This window comes from Corvus hawaiiensis, chromosome 6, assembly GCF_020740725.1.
Source record: "Corvus hawaiiensis isolate bCorHaw1 chromosome 6, bCorHaw1.pri.cur, whole genome shotgun sequence".
NCBI lineage: Eukaryota > Metazoa > Chordata > Aves > Passeriformes > Corvidae > Corvus > Corvus hawaiiensis.
In genome coordinates this window covers 56,546,474-56,563,079 of record NC_063218.1, presented here as the reverse complement: position 1 = coordinate 56,563,079, position 16,606 = coordinate 56,546,474, and the positions used below count along the sequence as shown (strand labels likewise).

General features: G+C 37.1%; 1 protein-coding gene across 1 annotated transcript in view; it reads left to right on the top strand.

Annotated features, from left to right (window-relative positions):
* The window catches only part of SPON1 (spondin 1), a 185,802-nt gene that overhangs the window by 31,424 nt on the left and 137,772 nt on the right, over positions 1–16,606 (top strand). The window contains exon 3 of the mRNA XM_048306230.1: positions 2,729–2,862. Within this exon, the coding sequence (XP_048162187.1) occupies positions 2,729–2,862 (134 nt within the window). The remainder of the gene's footprint in view (positions 1–2,728; positions 2,863–16,606) is intronic.

Here is a 16,606-nt window from a genome sequence, read left to right as displayed (position 1 = left end):
GGGTTTATTAAATATCGTAAGATGACTTTCTTTAATCATCTCAAATCAACTGGCATTTGAGCCTTCCCAACTCATTTAGAAGTTCTGTACTGTATTCTGTCCACATTAGGAGTCTTTACTGAGAAAGCTTCTGTCCAATTTTCCTTCAAAGGAATGCTTTTTGGAAGACCTTATGATTTTACGTTCAGTATTTTCCAGTAGACACTCATTGCATAACTCTTCTGCTTTGATGGTTAGTGATGCAGGAAATCATGATGTAGCCTTGAGGCTCAGCCACTTCCTGTTCTTCCAGGATTATGTTCTAAAAAGCAACCAGAACTTTCAAATTAGTTTATTATAGGCATCTGTATTCCTTGAGAGAACTCTTTACTTGCTAATTTGCAGGAATTAAGTAGGCAATAGGAGAAAAAAACATTTCCATGTTCATTTGCTGCAACTGGAACAAGGATGTGCTTCAACATAATGACTATCTAGAATTCAAACACATATTTCAGGTTCTGCTTTTGCAGTCAAGTCATAAATTCGGCTTGTAATAACTACTCTCAGCTGCTCACAACTCCTTTCTTACGTTGTTGGATTTGGTTTTGGTGTTCCTTGTGATTCCATTCACCATTGGTGGAAAAAGCAGGATGGGTTCAGCTGGAGGTAAGAATTTACTTAATGTGCAAATGCACTTGGGTAGGCCTGCAATGATAACTGCTGGATGAATGATCTTTAGAGATGTGATAGCAGCTAAGTTTTTGTTAACTGAAAATAGCGATTTTATACTTGGAGAGCGCCAGTTCATTTCAGCTGGGCTTCTCAAGACACATCCATTGATGGAGTGTCTGCCAGGCAAGAGCTAAACTAGATTGGGAAAAAGTTTCATTGGTCATTGTGGAATAGCTTGTATCTGATCAATCCTCTTCATACTTACATGTAATCATATAATCTTAGTTTTTATATTCTTAGTTTTTATCCAAGAGTGTGAGTTATAGTGCAGCAGCACCTTGCATCTGACAAGGGAACCAGTGTAATTTGTACAGTAATTTGTATCATTTCCATTTTTTTAGAAAAGCTGTCCTTTTTAAGAACTTTCTGATGATCTCCTAAGAGCCTTTTCAATGGGAATTATCATGCTTTTGTATAACGTGTGATAGTATTTTATTGTGTATGAGATGGTAGAAAATCACTCATTCTTCTCTCAGAGCTCCCACCAAAATTGGGTTCTGATTGAGAATGAATTAGTGTGAGATATGGATAAAAGGTCAATTGACGTGGTCCTGAAATAATTGAGACAACCTTTCTGAGAGATAAGTAGGCAGTTTTATGTCTTTATTTTACTCTTGCAGGAATAAGGCAGACGGAATAAGTACAGTTGGTGGCCGAAACAGAATTGTAGATCAGGGATTTCTTGGTGCTCAGCTTACATGCATTACACTGTATCCAGCAGAAGTAGAAACTCTGCAGTCAGCTTAAGCCTCCACCAGATCCCACGCTTCCCACTGCTTCCCGTTAATTAAAACCCAGCAAATGTGCACACTGTGTTTGGTTACACAGATTCTACGAAGCGTTAAAAAACTTGAAGCATATTAATGGCTTTAAATTTAAAACTCATTACCCACTGCCCTATTGACCAGCTAAATAGAGTTTCTCAGCACTCCTCTGGGCCAGTGCCACTTCATTCTACCATGGAAATACAGAAATGTTTGTTGGCTTGGCTAAAAATGTTTGGGAATGCCGGCGGTATCCTTGGGTGAGATTACGAGGATGCCTGCTCACTAAAGCAGATCTGGCCCAATTAAAGGTATTGCCACCCTTTTTTAAGAATGCAAAGGAGTATTTTTTTGTCAAAATACTTGTTTAAACTTATGTTTACTGCCGGAAGATTTTATTTTTTTAATATTTTTATTCGGTAAATGTGTGTGTGTTTCTCTGTGTGTTGATAGAAGCAGGATTCTGAAGAAGCCCTTTCAGAGCTGAATCTAGCTATAAATTGATAAATACAGCTTCTTCCTCAAAATGGTGAGGTTTGTAATTCATTGCCTGAATTTTGACCCAATGTTGTGTGAATTGTGGCTTCATCAAATGAAACAGGACCACTGAGCATTCTGAAGAGAAATTTTGCAATATCAGAGCATTGCCTGTTTCCAGATAAAACTTAACAGTTTCTGATGAAATTTCTTTGAGATCTGATGAATAGAAGGCTTAGAGTACAATCCCTGAAACACATATGCAGTGAGAAAGCTACTTTGACATGACACCTTTGAGTAAAATCCTTAGAACACCAGTTCCAAATCAACCTCTCTGGTTGACTTGTACCACTTAAACTTTTCAGTTAACCATCAATCAATCAATAAAGCAAAAATGTCTGTGTTTTGGACTAAATAATGGATTCTCAATTATCTGAAATTACAAATTTTTTATTATTTTCAGTTCATTAATATTTACAGGAAGCTCGAGTAATCAGGATCCACAAAAAAGGTTATTTGCAGTGATGCTCTGAAAGGTCTGAATTATCTTTACCTAGAACTGACTTATTCTTCTGTCTTTATTTCTTGAGCTTTTTGTTTTCAATTCAGTGAGCAATCTGCATGTTATAAATAAATTCACTGAAGTAGTGCTGAGCTAAGCAGAGAGAATTATAAATATTCCACTCAAAGAAAACACGAACTGATAAAACACACTAGAGAGACACTGGCCATGCACATCCTTATCTTTTCCCATTTTTCTCGTTCCATTTCCCTAGATCATAGATGAAGAAGAAACACAGTTCATGAGCAATTGTCCCGTTGCTGTGACTGAGAGCACACCTAGAAGGAGGACACGCATCCAGGTGTTTTGGACAGCTCCTCCCACCGGGACAGGCTGTGTGATTCTCAAGTAAGTATTTTAACACATATTAAAGTAAAGCTCAGTTGATGAGTCTAATATTTATTGGAACCAATGGAGTTCTTAATTCTTTTTTCTCCTTGGACACAGTTGACCAAGTTTAGTTCTACTTGCACAGTGAAATGTTAGCAATTTAAAGCCTGAATATTCAAAAGTAACTCCAAGCCTTCAATAAGCATCAAGTCAGTAAACCTAATTGAACTTGTTAGCCTTTCATTTCACATAAAAAATCTAAAAATTCTTAATTTTTGGGATCAAAATTGCATCCGTCTGGTGGGTAAAAAATAGGCTCTTAGGTGAGATGAATAATAGGAATGTTCTGTAGAGTCATTGTTGTCTAAATGGACCTTTATCAGTAAAACCAGATCTATTTTTTTAGAGGTGAATACTTTAATTTTAGAGCCGGTGATCATTTACTGATATTTTACTATTATTACACAGTCTCATGTGTTACCATGCTTTTCAAGCAGTAGAGGAAGGTGCACTTTGCTTTAGGGTGCACTTTGCTTTAGGGTCACTCGTTGGTCTGTAGAAATAAAGAGAGCCAGAGAAACGTTTTCGTGTCTCTTAAGACTTTGCTGTATTTAATTGGACAGATTGGCCAAATATTCATGGACAATTGGAATTTCTTTGCTTGCCTTGAATCCATGTCTGGGAGAAGCCTTAAAAATTGCTAAAATATGCCCTGCAGCAGACTTTGAAACACAGACAAAGTGTTTCAAAGAGACTTTTCAGTGCAGGGGATAGTGACTTTTAGGCTTTTAAGGGAACACTATCACAAAGGTCGTGCAGAAGATACTTCAGACCAATTCAGGAAAATATGTTATTAAAATTGCAGTTGATTTCTGGACAGGCTGTGAAATTGCCACCAGCAAAAATGGCCTGTGGCTGCTTTCCTCTCACCCTGTGCTTCACTTCTCCTCTTGTTGATGGGCATGAGACAGACACTCCCCTCTTCCACATCTGTGAGGGTGATCTAGTCCCCACTCTAGCTGTGGAACAGTCTCAAATCTTTGGCAGTGTGCTTCTACTTGCTGCTTCTCAGTTTTAGTGTAATAATTTTAAGAACCACCTGCTTTAATGTGTACTAAAGCAGCTCAAGAATACACTTACAGTCTTTTCTTAAGCTCACTACAGACAAGTGTACCTCAGGCTGCAATAAAACCTGTTAGAAGTTCTGTTATGTTTAGAGATGGAATTTTTCGAGAGTTCCTTTGGCAATCCAGAAGATTCCTTGAGTGTTGCAGAGCTTTTTATCAGTAAAGCTCCTTGGTCTTCCCCCCAGGACTGACCCCCTCGTAGCTGCATAACCAATATTGCTTGAGGCACTTGCTATTTAAGTAAATTAATAATAAGGTGATGATGCTTTATGTGGCTTTTTAAAGAGACAAGATTTAAACTTTAATCCAGTAATGATATTCAACAACACAAGTTGATGGATTTATTTTTTCTTCACTATTGTCCTAAATAGAATTGCCATTATAAAAAAAAATATTAACTAAGAGCTATACTTTCCTCCCTGAAACTCAAAAATCTGTGGCTGAAGTCAGCTCAGGGACCTGCCTGGGTCTTGTCAGAGAAGGAATGCAGTGAAGTACCACCAACTGCAGGATCTTGATAAGTGTTTCTTCTCTCTCCTCGCTGCCAGTCAGGTCATGCTGGATGTTCAATACTGTTTTTTTCTGTGAAGTACTTGAATTCTTGCAGAAAAGTCAAGAGAGGCTACAAAATGTAACAGTCAGAACTGCAGTTCTCTGCACATGAAAGTATGAAATTGTCACTGCCTCAAAGAGTGCACAGAGTGAACCACTGCCTTACAACCTTCTCAGGCTGCTGGATATGCATCAGTAGTGCCAACGGCACACTGAAGTGCCAGTAAAGAGCTGCATTAGCTGACTGGTACCAGTTCTCATAATCCATTTGGGAAAATAAAAGAGCAGCTTGGAAATGTAGGTTCCAGGAAAATGAAAATTTTGGTGTTATGACCACCTATTTACAGTGTGTCGTGGGTGTCTTTGGTGTGTATGTGCTGCTGAAAAATGAAAGGAAGTTGTTAAGTACCTTTCAGAGAAAATTATATGGGAAATACAAGCTTCCTCCCAATGATTGCTCTGTTGACCTCAGAAGGTAACAGCTCCATGCCCAGGACTGTTCAAAGAAAGAATGACCAATATTAAGAGTTGCTGATGCCAGAAATTAACATTATAATGTGGCATTTGTTTGTCCTCCATGGCCCCATACATAGCAATCACTGATGGGGTTTGGGCATTAGCAACATTTACATTTTCTCTTTTGTATGTAAAGATTTGATGGCATCTGAATTAGAGTTTGTAGTCAGCCTTCTTCATAAACCTTCTTTATGGTCAGCTCCCATAGAATAGCATGGAAATGCTGGAAAAAATTTGGAAATAATTATTGGTACATTAGCATTGGAAATAATTATTTCTTAATTATTCTAGATGATATAAGCAAAAGTCTAAAAGCAGGTGTTGTTTTAAAGAGTTAAGTCCAAATTCATCATGGAAAAATTCCAAAACCTTGAACTTCAGAGGAAACAAACTCGGTGTATTTTTCTTTCTTCTGTGTGTGATGGGACTGCAGATATTCTTTTTAATTATCAGTACATATCTGTTTCAATCCTTGCTATGATAACTTTGTTTTAGAATTTCCAAAACAGAATGGCAGCATTTTGGAGCCTGTTCTGGATCACAAGGATATACTTTTTCACTATGCCCTGATCTACTGACTTCAATATATAGAAAAGTTAAATGTGGTCACAAGTTAGACATAACTGATCCATAAAAAATTATTACAGTTTAAGTGCCAAATAAAGCTGGGTTGTTGTGGTTTTTTGGAGGTTTTTGTTTTGTGGTTTGTTGTTGTTGTTGTTGTTGTTGTTGTTTTGGGGTTTTTGTTTTTTGTTTTTTTGGTTTTATTTTGTTTCATTTGTTTGTTTGTTTGTTTGTTTTTCTTGTGGTATAACTAAGTATAGAATCTCCCAGGAAGCTTTTCCTGGGCTAGTTGTGAGATTTGGGAACAGCTGTTTTTCTGCATTTCGTGAAATCTGGTAGCTTTGGTGGAAACACTTGCTCAGATTTGGGTAGTAGCCTTCCCAGTGCTTTCTAGGCATGGAGCATGTGATCAGTGTGGCTGTGACAAGCACAAAATGACACACACAAATGGGAATCTGTAGTTGTAGGTTTCAGTAAGGGATCCTAAATCATTTGGCATGTGCACACGTGTGTGTAATGCTAGCTTTCTGGGTGGCTGCAAAATACAAAGTTTAGGGAATAAACATGTTTGAATTTGACTTACTGTCACCACCTTGCTTTCTAAAACATCTTTTTCTGTGTGAAGACTTAGAATTGTGAGAAGAAAAAAGAAGAAAATGGATTAACATGTGATGTTGTACTGCAGTGGTTTTGTTGAGAATAATTCATGCATTTTCTTCATTCCCAACAAGAGATGACAGTGAAATACCCAAAAGGTTTGAATCCTCCTGGACTCTGCTGAAACTGCCAGCACTAAATATGCTTCTGGGATGCAAACAATAGCTGAGGCTCCATTTATCCACACACTTAGGCCTGTGCTTGAGTCTCAGTGAAGACACAAGATAAAAGACTTTTATTTTACACACTGCTTGGGAGACCTTCAAGCTTTAAGCCCTCTTTCCTGTTTGTCTATTTGGACCTTCTCAGCTGTCATGTTGTGCACAGTCTATTTGTTTCCATGTTCACAGTGCAACCTCTTTCTCTCGCTGTTTTCTTTCCCTTGTTTCCTGTGATTGATCGCACACCAACGTGTCATGTGTCAGGATGGGAGGGCCAGGTCATTCCTTCATGTTCTGATAAAAGTTTCTGTTTTAAACTCTACTTACTAGGTTTCTGAGCTCTTCAGAATGCATTTGCTTTCTTGGATCTTTGAAAACCCGCTGTTAAAACTTTCTTGAGAAAACTTTATTTTCGTGATGTACAATTTATACAGAAAATAATTACAATAGGCAGTAGAGCAGTGGCAGAGCCTGGTGGTATTGGTATCATCACATGGAAGTAGAGAAATTTTCAGGGGTTTGAACCCTGTCTTGGTCAATCTGTTTTAATATTTTGTTGAAGTGAGTAAAAACTGTTCTAAGGAACACCTTTTTTCTGCGTATGCACTTTCATGCTTGGTTTAGCATAGTCTCCTTTTTATGAAAAGTAGAACAGTACATGTGCATTTTTTTTATCTGACAGCTAATATTCAGAGGCTGTGCTTAATTCTATAAAAAAACCTCCAAGTAATGGAGATTTATCTTGTTAAACAGGGCAAGTCTGAAGTATGGGTTTCAAATAGTGATTTGCCCCATTGACCAAAAAAAGGACAATAAATGTTTATTGAAAGCTTCGTAGCAGTGATGGAAAATCACCTCTTTTAGGTTGCTTTGAGCCCCAGATTTCTAGATTCACCTGGTTTGTTGTATTCCTCGAGACAGTGTCTCAGTTTAGTGTGATAAACAGGTGGGTTAAGGTCTGACACATGTAACTGGTGGGAAATACAGAGCAAACAGTTTTCTGCAAGTCCTTTACAATTCTGTAATAGAATACAAGAGTGAAGAAAATTTTGTCAAGTTTTTAGCTTGTCACATATTAAAATTTCATGATAGAGAGAATCTTGTTAGTATCCAAATTGAGTAAATCTGTCAGCTGGTGTAGATCTCATGAAGAGTCTATGTGAGATGGTAATTATCTTTTCCTCCTTTAGCATTTGCTGATTTTCACTAAGGCTGAGATTAATTGTTAAATGCAGTAAATGATGGCCACACACAAATAAGTTATATTCAATTTACCATTTGGAGAAGAAACCACAGTTTGTGATTGGCTCATGAAATAATTGAATTCTCAGACAGCTCATGTGACTTGTATGGTAAATGTAACAAAAGTTCCTGCAGACAAGTTATTCATTTCTGCTATACATATCGTGCTTAAACAACCGACAAATTAAAATCTGGTATCTGTAAATACTGTTCATTACCATTAGTACTTGCAGAAATGCACTGTATTCATCATACTGTCTCTACTGTTTGTTTCTGGAAATGTGTTCTGAGTCATCTCTAGGGAAATGTTTTATAGTTTCTGAGGAAAAGTGTGGAGCTTCTTGTTTGCCTGAATATGTAATTATCTTCATGATTTTAATTATGCTGGGTCCTGTTTGCATGTAATCAGAGAGCAGAGGAATTTTAAAGAATTGCAGCCTTCTAAATAAAAACTACGGCATATTTAGTGTATATCAAGCATGTTTTGGCAAAATCTTTTAGATAGTTGTGCTGCTGGAGCAAAGCTGTCATATCTGTGAGGACAACTTCAGTTCTATTCCATGGGTCTAGGCCTTGGATATAACACTCAGCTTCCAACCTCCATGTGGGTTCTGACCATCCTCTTCCACTCAAGCTTCAAAGCTCTGAGGGCAAATGAACTCCAGCTAGAGCTTTTTGAACCTTTGGATTTCTTGTAACTTCAAGCATTCTGTTCGTTCAGGTCACTTGGCCTGTCACTCCTGGTAAACACTGTGCTGAAATGTGTTGGAGAGACTAAAAGAAGAACCAAATGTCATAAAACCTCAGGAGTTCACAACTACATAAGCATGCTGAAAATGTCTTGGTATGCAGCCAAATTTCTTCTCTGCACTCAAAACTCATGGTGAGACCCCTGGGCCAGAAACGGAGCACGAGGCACCTGGAAAACAAGGCCCAGAATCCACAAGAGCAGCTGCTCTGTGGTGTGTAAATTAGTATGTGAACAAGTCATTAACACTGCATTAGGAGGAGTGTTGATGAGGAATGCCAAACTGAGGTGCTCAGAGTAAAAATGTATTTCAGAATGAATCTCTCTTGCTAAAAGTGTTGTTATTATGATTCTCACAAAACCAATATTGCATAAATTTGCCGCTAACAGAAAGAAGTTCCAGTTGCCAGACTCCTTTACGTGGGTGGAAGCTGCAGTCATATAAAAGCAACATCCGATAGATGATGACAGAGTTGAACTTAAAAAACAATAAAGAACAAAGAATTATGTACAGTTACAGCTGAAAAATTTGTTTGCTACTTTTCATGCTTGTCCTAAATCCCTCATCAGTATCAATGAGCTGGCAGAGGGAGGAGAAGTTGGACATGGTTTTAATTTATTTAGGTTACTAGACTAAGCTGGTGAAGTGCTCTAAGTGGATTCTTTGCTCCTCTCTTACGTTTTCACTGCTAAAATGTTTCCTTTTCTTTGCTTGGCTCTACTTACCTCTATACATAGAATTTTTCTCGATTTTTGGGATACTTGCCTGATTAAAATATAGCTCAATTCTTTCTCCATATACTTAATTGGGTGTTTATGTAAATGCTTTATATGGAATGTATTCTTTAAATCAAGCACCCTATTTGCTACAAAAGATGTGAAATTATGACCTCACATGTTCTTTTAGGATTCCTGAATATTTATGGGTTGTACTTGAGGGAGATTCATGGATTTACACTTATTGAAAACTCACACTCTTTATTTTGAAGCAGATGAGTACAACTGGCTCATGATGAGCTGCAAGAAATTCACTATAAAATTATGCCTCTAAATTTTCCAAGTGTAAAAACTAACAACAGAGAAGCCCAGCTTGTTTGAATCAGATATTAAATTTGTTATTCAGTCTTTTCCATTCATCCTCTCAGATTGTCCAGACACTTCATGTCAACAGTTTTACCTGACTGTTTATTAGAATACTAACAGTGGAGCAATTGAGCACTGTTGTAAAGCATTTATGGACAGCTTTTCATTAAAAGTAAATATAACAGCCAAGAAAAAAGAGAGATCAACCTGCCTTCCTTGGCTAGCAAGAGCTCTCTATAGCAATCTGTTTCTGGAGTGATAGAAGATAACAGTTCTCATATTATAAATAACTTTATTCTTTTTCCTAGTAGACACAATGAGTCTTCTGTGTGCAGAGAAGTTATAAAAAATTCTGTACTAATAGTTTTTTAAAAAAGGTAAATCTTTATCTTCCAGTTAAATACCACATAACAGCAGCAATAGCTTCTGAACTTCATTTTTGATACAGGTAATAGCAGTATGGCTTAATATTTCATAGCTTGAATAGAATATTTTGTGTAGACATTTCATGTATTTCTACACAATTAAGATAGCAAACTAAGATATCTCTGTGCATCCTAACAGTCCAGAGAACAAATGCAACCTCTGACAGATAGAAAATGTGTGATTTTGCATATGCAATCCTTGTGACGTGCCTTCATTTTGCCCCATTCTTCACTTTTAGGAGATGTAACAGAAATGTGCCCAGCTTTGAATGGCTAGGGACATAGATTGGGAATGAATTGATTTGGGCCCATTCTTGTCCTCTTACGCTGAGTTCTTATGTACAGCTCAACTCATTTTTCAATGCCTCTGTTTTCTCAGGAGCAGCTAGATGCCAGTGACTCTTCTCTAAACCAGTGCAGGATAGAAAAGCTTGTCTTGCTGTCATGCTGTCCTTAAAAATAAAGTAAATATTTTCTTCATCCAGAAATTTTATTATTTTTTTAAACAAATAGGACAAAAGTTTAAACTTTTCAATGAAACTAACTTAGAACCCTGTATTTTATTTTATAGGTGAAACACCTAGAGAGTTTACTTGTGTTAGGAAGAAAGAGTAACCTGCATTTCTGTATAGCTTCTATATTTATATTAGCTCTAATATTGGGTGTAAAAATGCATGTTTTATCTCGATATGTATGGTAGCAGCCCCCTGGATCTACTGACACATCTACATTTAAAACCAAACACCATTTCACTTTCATTTTGTCACAGGTTTAATATCATTTCTTTAACTTCACAGTGGGAGCACGTGAATTTGGAAAGTGTTATAAATGGATTTTCTTGTAATTTTGTGTTCTTCTAGATAACCTTTCTTTTTTTATGGTGTAATTAATAAAGTAACCCTCTATAATCTAGTTAGATTCATTCGTATGCTGTTTTGTTTGTAAAGATGTAGTGTTGCAAAAGAGCTTAACGGTTTTGCTACTCAAGGATGGGTTTATTCCTTGAGGAGAGCAAAGCGATAGAAGAACAATGAGAGAAACAGAGTAAGGAGAAGGGTGGTGGTCTTTCTCTAGCAACAGGGGGAATGTAGTTATGGCTTTATTATGAAAGATAGTATTTTAAAATTTTTTTACACTCTACCTTGAAAATGCCTGCAATAATTTCATATTAAAAAAAAAAAATCAGTGTTATAGCACATTTTGTGGTAAAATGAAGGAACATGCAGTTACTTTCATTGGTCCATATCATTATATTTTTTTTCACAAATGTCTTTTTTTAAAACTAGCTGTTTTGTAAAAAATAAAAAGATTGTGCACTGATGTGCAGTGGGGTAGGAATTCAGGCATTACAAAAGTTCAACATACCTTATGGCAAGATAATTATATCAGTTACCTTTTTGATCACCATTGTGTTTTCTCCAGACTTTATGGGAAAATACTTAAAAAAATTATATATTAAGGTTAACAGTGGACACAAGCACAGAATTGGTCAGAATTCACCTGTATCCTTATTTGGCATTTTACAAAACCAAATGAGGCATTCTAAACTTCCATTTTTATTTCCCAACCATTATCCATGCCGAGTTTCTTGGTCTTTCCAGATTCCCAACACTGTTCTAAGGATACTTGTGGGTTTCAATCATGCACTAAAAAAAGTCATGTGAAATAGGAAATGAGGCATAGTGCTCTCTAATGTTCCTACTTCCCAATCCCAAGCTTGAACATAAATAAGGAAGCCATAAAAAGTGATGTCAGAGGGTCTTTAATGAACTACCAAAGCCCTCCTGTCTGACTTTACTGTATGATTGTAGGGTGTGCTGTGATTGAGCTTCCCCTGCCCACCTCTTCTACTTTAAAAATAAGAACATTGCTGTCTAAAAAATCCTGCCATCTACTTCTGATGTAATTAATATGTAAGCATTTTAAGTAAAGTTTTGAAAAAGTCTGCTGGTTTGATGCACCTGTGTGCAAATCTACAAAGATTTGATTTACAAATCTAAGTAGATGTAGGAAAAATCAAGGAAATGTTTTTTTCAATAGTTTTCCTTATTGACAAAATTTGCATCAGAGAAAGATAAATCCTCAATGAATTATTAATTCTATTTACATATCCTAGAGGAAAATGCAAAAAAGGATTTAAGACATGTCAGGAGGGAAGTTCTATGAAGTATCTTACACTGAAATCTGATTTTGTCTGAATTTTGCTCCCTGCAAGGGAGGAAATAAAACAGTACACAGATTTCTTTCTGGCTGAGTCTCTAGTAGAGCCTGCATTTTCATAAATTTCATATAGTGGGATGGAGAAAAATATCAGCTCCATAATTTGCTTGTTGTTTGCTGTTTGTAATGAAAATCATTGTTAATTTAGGAGCCCGACAGCTGTAGGACATTTGCCATTAGGCAGCAGCTGTCAGTAGCACTCTGGTTTATTTTGCAAACAGATGTTTAATTTGACTTCAAGGCCATTGTCATTTTGTGAGGGGAAACAAAGAGAGAAAAGGAATAGAAATAATAATGATAGTAATAATTTGATTTCCTTTCAGATCATACAGCAGAGTCACTATTGATGACATCAGAAGTGTTGTAATTTTTTATTACTGAATGTTTGAAATCAGTTTTTTTATAACTGCCTGAAGTTATGCATGATAATTCATGTTAAGGAACTGATTTGTCTTGTGTCAGGAACTGAAGGCATTATTTTAATGTACTATGGTACATTTTTAACATATGTGTTTTATTCATGAATCAAAATGTCATACTATTTCTGCAGGTTACAGATAAAGAGATTTTGGTCTCTATATTGAAATCAGAACTCTAGTGGGCCCACTGTCATGCAAAAAATATTTTGCTTACTGTGGTATGGTGGTGTTCTCATTGCACATCAGTGAATGTGAAAAGTAAACTGAGTACAGTGATGATGAAAGGAGGTAATTAAAAAGCTAAGTAGTGTAATGTGGTTAATTTTTAGTTTTAGTAACAAATGAGTCTATCCAGTATGTGTCTAGTGATTGAAGCTTTAATAAAACTGCTGTTACAACATTTTGGCAAGATCCTCCATTATTCAAAATGTCTATTGACCCAGATAAAAGAATGGAGATTAGCAGTGAATGGTCTCACTCTTACGACACATTGGTAGTTCCTAGATGTTACAAAGTCTACTTTAAGTTAGTCATAAATGTGGCACAACTGGTCATTTGCTTCTTCATAATACAGTCAGTATTTCAAGATTGTATTCTGTGAGGATGTGTAAGTAAACCTGCATTTAAATGTAAGAAGCTATACTGCACGTATGGAATGAAATTTTCATTTGAAAAATTTGTCTGGCAGGCTGATGTAAATATTTGGTGAAGTGTCTGCATGCCCACAGAAATCTAGAACAGTTCTGCAGAGCACATTTTGCAGTTAAAATTTCCAGCACAGCTCTGCTATATATGAAAGGCAAATGGATGAATAAACAAGGTGCTGGATTCTGGCCATCCTTACTTGTATTGAATAGTATTTCAGTTCTCATGTGAGTTTGCATTTATTAGCTGGAGAGTCCCTAGAAAGTGGTGTGTAATATCACTAAGGGTCTCAGAACCTGAACACTGTATTTATCTTGATTCTTTGCTTCATGTGAAGCACCACAAAATCAATTCTGATTTGTTTCCTTAAAGGAGCAGCTATTTGTATTATTGCAGTTCTTTAGAAATTCTGAAAGGCAGAAAAAACACCAAGAAAAGGAATTGTTCTTTGCATGAACTGGCTGATGAATTGATGTTGTCTTTCTCGTTACCACATTTGACAATTCTAAGGCTATTGTGAAAGGATTGAAACACTAAATTCAACCAATAATTGGGTGGGCCATTCCTTTCTTTTCCTTGCAGTAATTAGGTACCCACTTTTCCCATCTTTTCTACATCATTAGACATGCATTAAGTATCTTTGCTCTCTGAACAGCAGCAGCCTGAATGCTTTTTGCCCTGCTTTCCCGAAGAAATGGATTTGTTGCTTCATCAGTTCACTTCTCCAACAGAATTTAGTTTAAAGTCTTGCAATGCACCAGAAAGCACATTAGATTCTTTTTTTAATGGTTTCTGGGTTTTATTTGCTGCAGAAAGGGCTGGGTTATGGGCTGGTGTCTAGGGAGGGACTCAGCTCTGTTCCTTTGAGGGATAATGAGCTTGATGCTTTCTCACTGCTGTATGTGGAGCCCCACGATAATCTTAATATGTACCAACTCAGTTAAGTTTTACAGATTGCCCACCACACAGTTTCTTCCCATTGAATTCTCTGAAAATGGAACATACACTAGTTTTATATACAGAGAAATTAATAAGTGCTCTCTTATGATGCAACTGCCTTGCAATGGTGGCTGGAGTAGATGCATGATAATACAAGAAGCTCATATAAAAGGCACCACCATCTCATGATTGTTCATAAAGAAGTTGTCTTGCTCATCAGATTTAATTTAAATAGCAAAATATTAACGAAAGGCATTTATCTAATTTCTCTGATTTGATTGTGGCCAAAGCATTGTCTTCGATATGGCGAAGAAACACAAAGAGTTATCGTTCTTCCTGGTTTAACAATAGTAATCTGTACTTCTGCTACACACAGTTCAACTCACAAAGTGCTAAATATGTTCAGGCAAGTAACTAAAATAAAGCTAAACTTGAAGAGGAGGCAAATTTGACAGGTACTTAGATAGATATGTGTTTGCATTGTCTTTTTCAGTAAGCTACTTGGCTCAGTGAGAATAAAGTTCTAAGTGCTGTCCTTAAAATTTTTTGGTTTTCCAGTAGCCACTCATGCCTCATAAGAAATTCAGGCTGGAATTCCCTTCTGATTAAGTGAAACTGAAGCTGGTAATTGATTTCAGTAGAAGGTCAGTCAGGTGTCACTAGAGTGTCACCTAACAGCAGCATAAGATTGCGGGACACATCTAGGTTTTCAAAACACCCTCAACATCAGTGTATCTGGTTTTATGTTTATATGTTTCTAGTTTTCAAAGCATGTAATTTTTTTCTGTCTCTTTTTCAAGTTTGAATGTTTGGTGGGAACAAATGACTCCCCACTATAATAAACAAAATCACATAGTTATATTTTTGTCTAGAAGATCAGGAGATTTGTTTCCTTTGTTGCTTCAGTTTCAAAATCCAGACAAACATTTGGAAATGTTTAAATGGCACTGCTTGGATGTCAATCTCAAACCCATAATGGGTTCACCTGTTTCCCATACAGGCACCTGAAGGAGCACCCCTGCTTGTCTCCACAGTGTCTGAACCCCTTGCTCTATTTCCTCCTGTATCTCTAATCACACTTGGTGTATCTCAATTATCCACATTAAAACATCTCCCTCTTGGAGTTTCTAAGGAAGTTAAAAATCTAATTAACTACACTTTTGTTCCAAATAAAATGTGGTAGGGCTGAATTCCCGTTCCCAGTCTATGCCCACTTCTCAGTATAAAGGGTGATTTATCATTCTAATCCCTGTCATTACTGCTTACTCCTGTTCACAGTACTCCTTTAATAGTCTTATTCATGTGCTCTCCTTGTCCCGATGACTGAGGGAGATACAGAATCTGGATCTTTTGCTTAATCCCTGCTCCTCTAAGCACAGTTGTAATCACTTCCTCCATGAAATGCTGATCTTTATCCGGATCAACGAGACTTCAGGAACCCCACTGAGGCACAAAGCTTCTTGAGACTGTAGGGTTTGTTTCCTCTCCCTGCTGCTGTATGTTGTTGTGTAGAAAATGCTTTAAATCGCCGTGAAAAGGAATCACAATCTTCCAAGGAGTTTCATTACCCCAGAGCGATTTGGGGCGTTAATATTTATCATTAAAATACAATCACACCCACAGTCTGACAATCCACTGCTGCAGCAAAGAGATATGCCTAGACTTGGTTCTTGCCCTTCCTATGCATGTCTTGGACAACTTTTGATCCATTTCCTATTGTGTTTCTGTACCCTTCAACACTGCTATTATCTTAGCCCTGAGAGTACTTTTCTGATTTTCATGTGTTTAGCAATTCTTCTTTCTCCATCATTTGCTTGCTCTGTTGTAGCAAAAGTGCAATCAGTGTCACTGGTGTTGGCAGCTAATCAGACATGCGAAGGTTGTATGATTTTGGCATTTTTAGGGCTGAAGTCAAGACCATGATGTACAGGTTCCCTGCCATTGCATTCTCCAAAAATCAGTGTACCAAAGTTTGGCAACACTATTTGCTGCAAATCCCTACTGAGAGGAATTTTTGCAAGCAGAACAATTGTATGAGCTCGAGACACTGCTCTAACACTCTTCTTCTTAGCCACGAGCAGATGCTAAACAATGGGTAGGTGGAGAAGCTTGCTGAAAACCACCCTCATTATGTAGAGGAATTTCATGGATTAATTCAGTCTTTCTTTGATAATTATGTGTTGTATGATCAGGGTAGTCTTTCAGCTATTTCTCAAATACAATTTGAATGTGCCTTCTTCCCATGTGCTGCCACTTCAGGATGAGGGAAGTGGAAAAGTAACCGGTATCAACCCTTTTATCTTTATTTTCTTTCACTTCTCTGCATTCCTGTCTTGCAGCATAAATGCCCAGCATCTCCTGGCATTATGTGGCTGAATGTTCAGTAGGCTGCGCAGTCCCAGCTGTCAGGGAGAGCTCTCAGAACAGCCCAGGTAGACGAGATTCAGTTGTTACAGGTATTAAT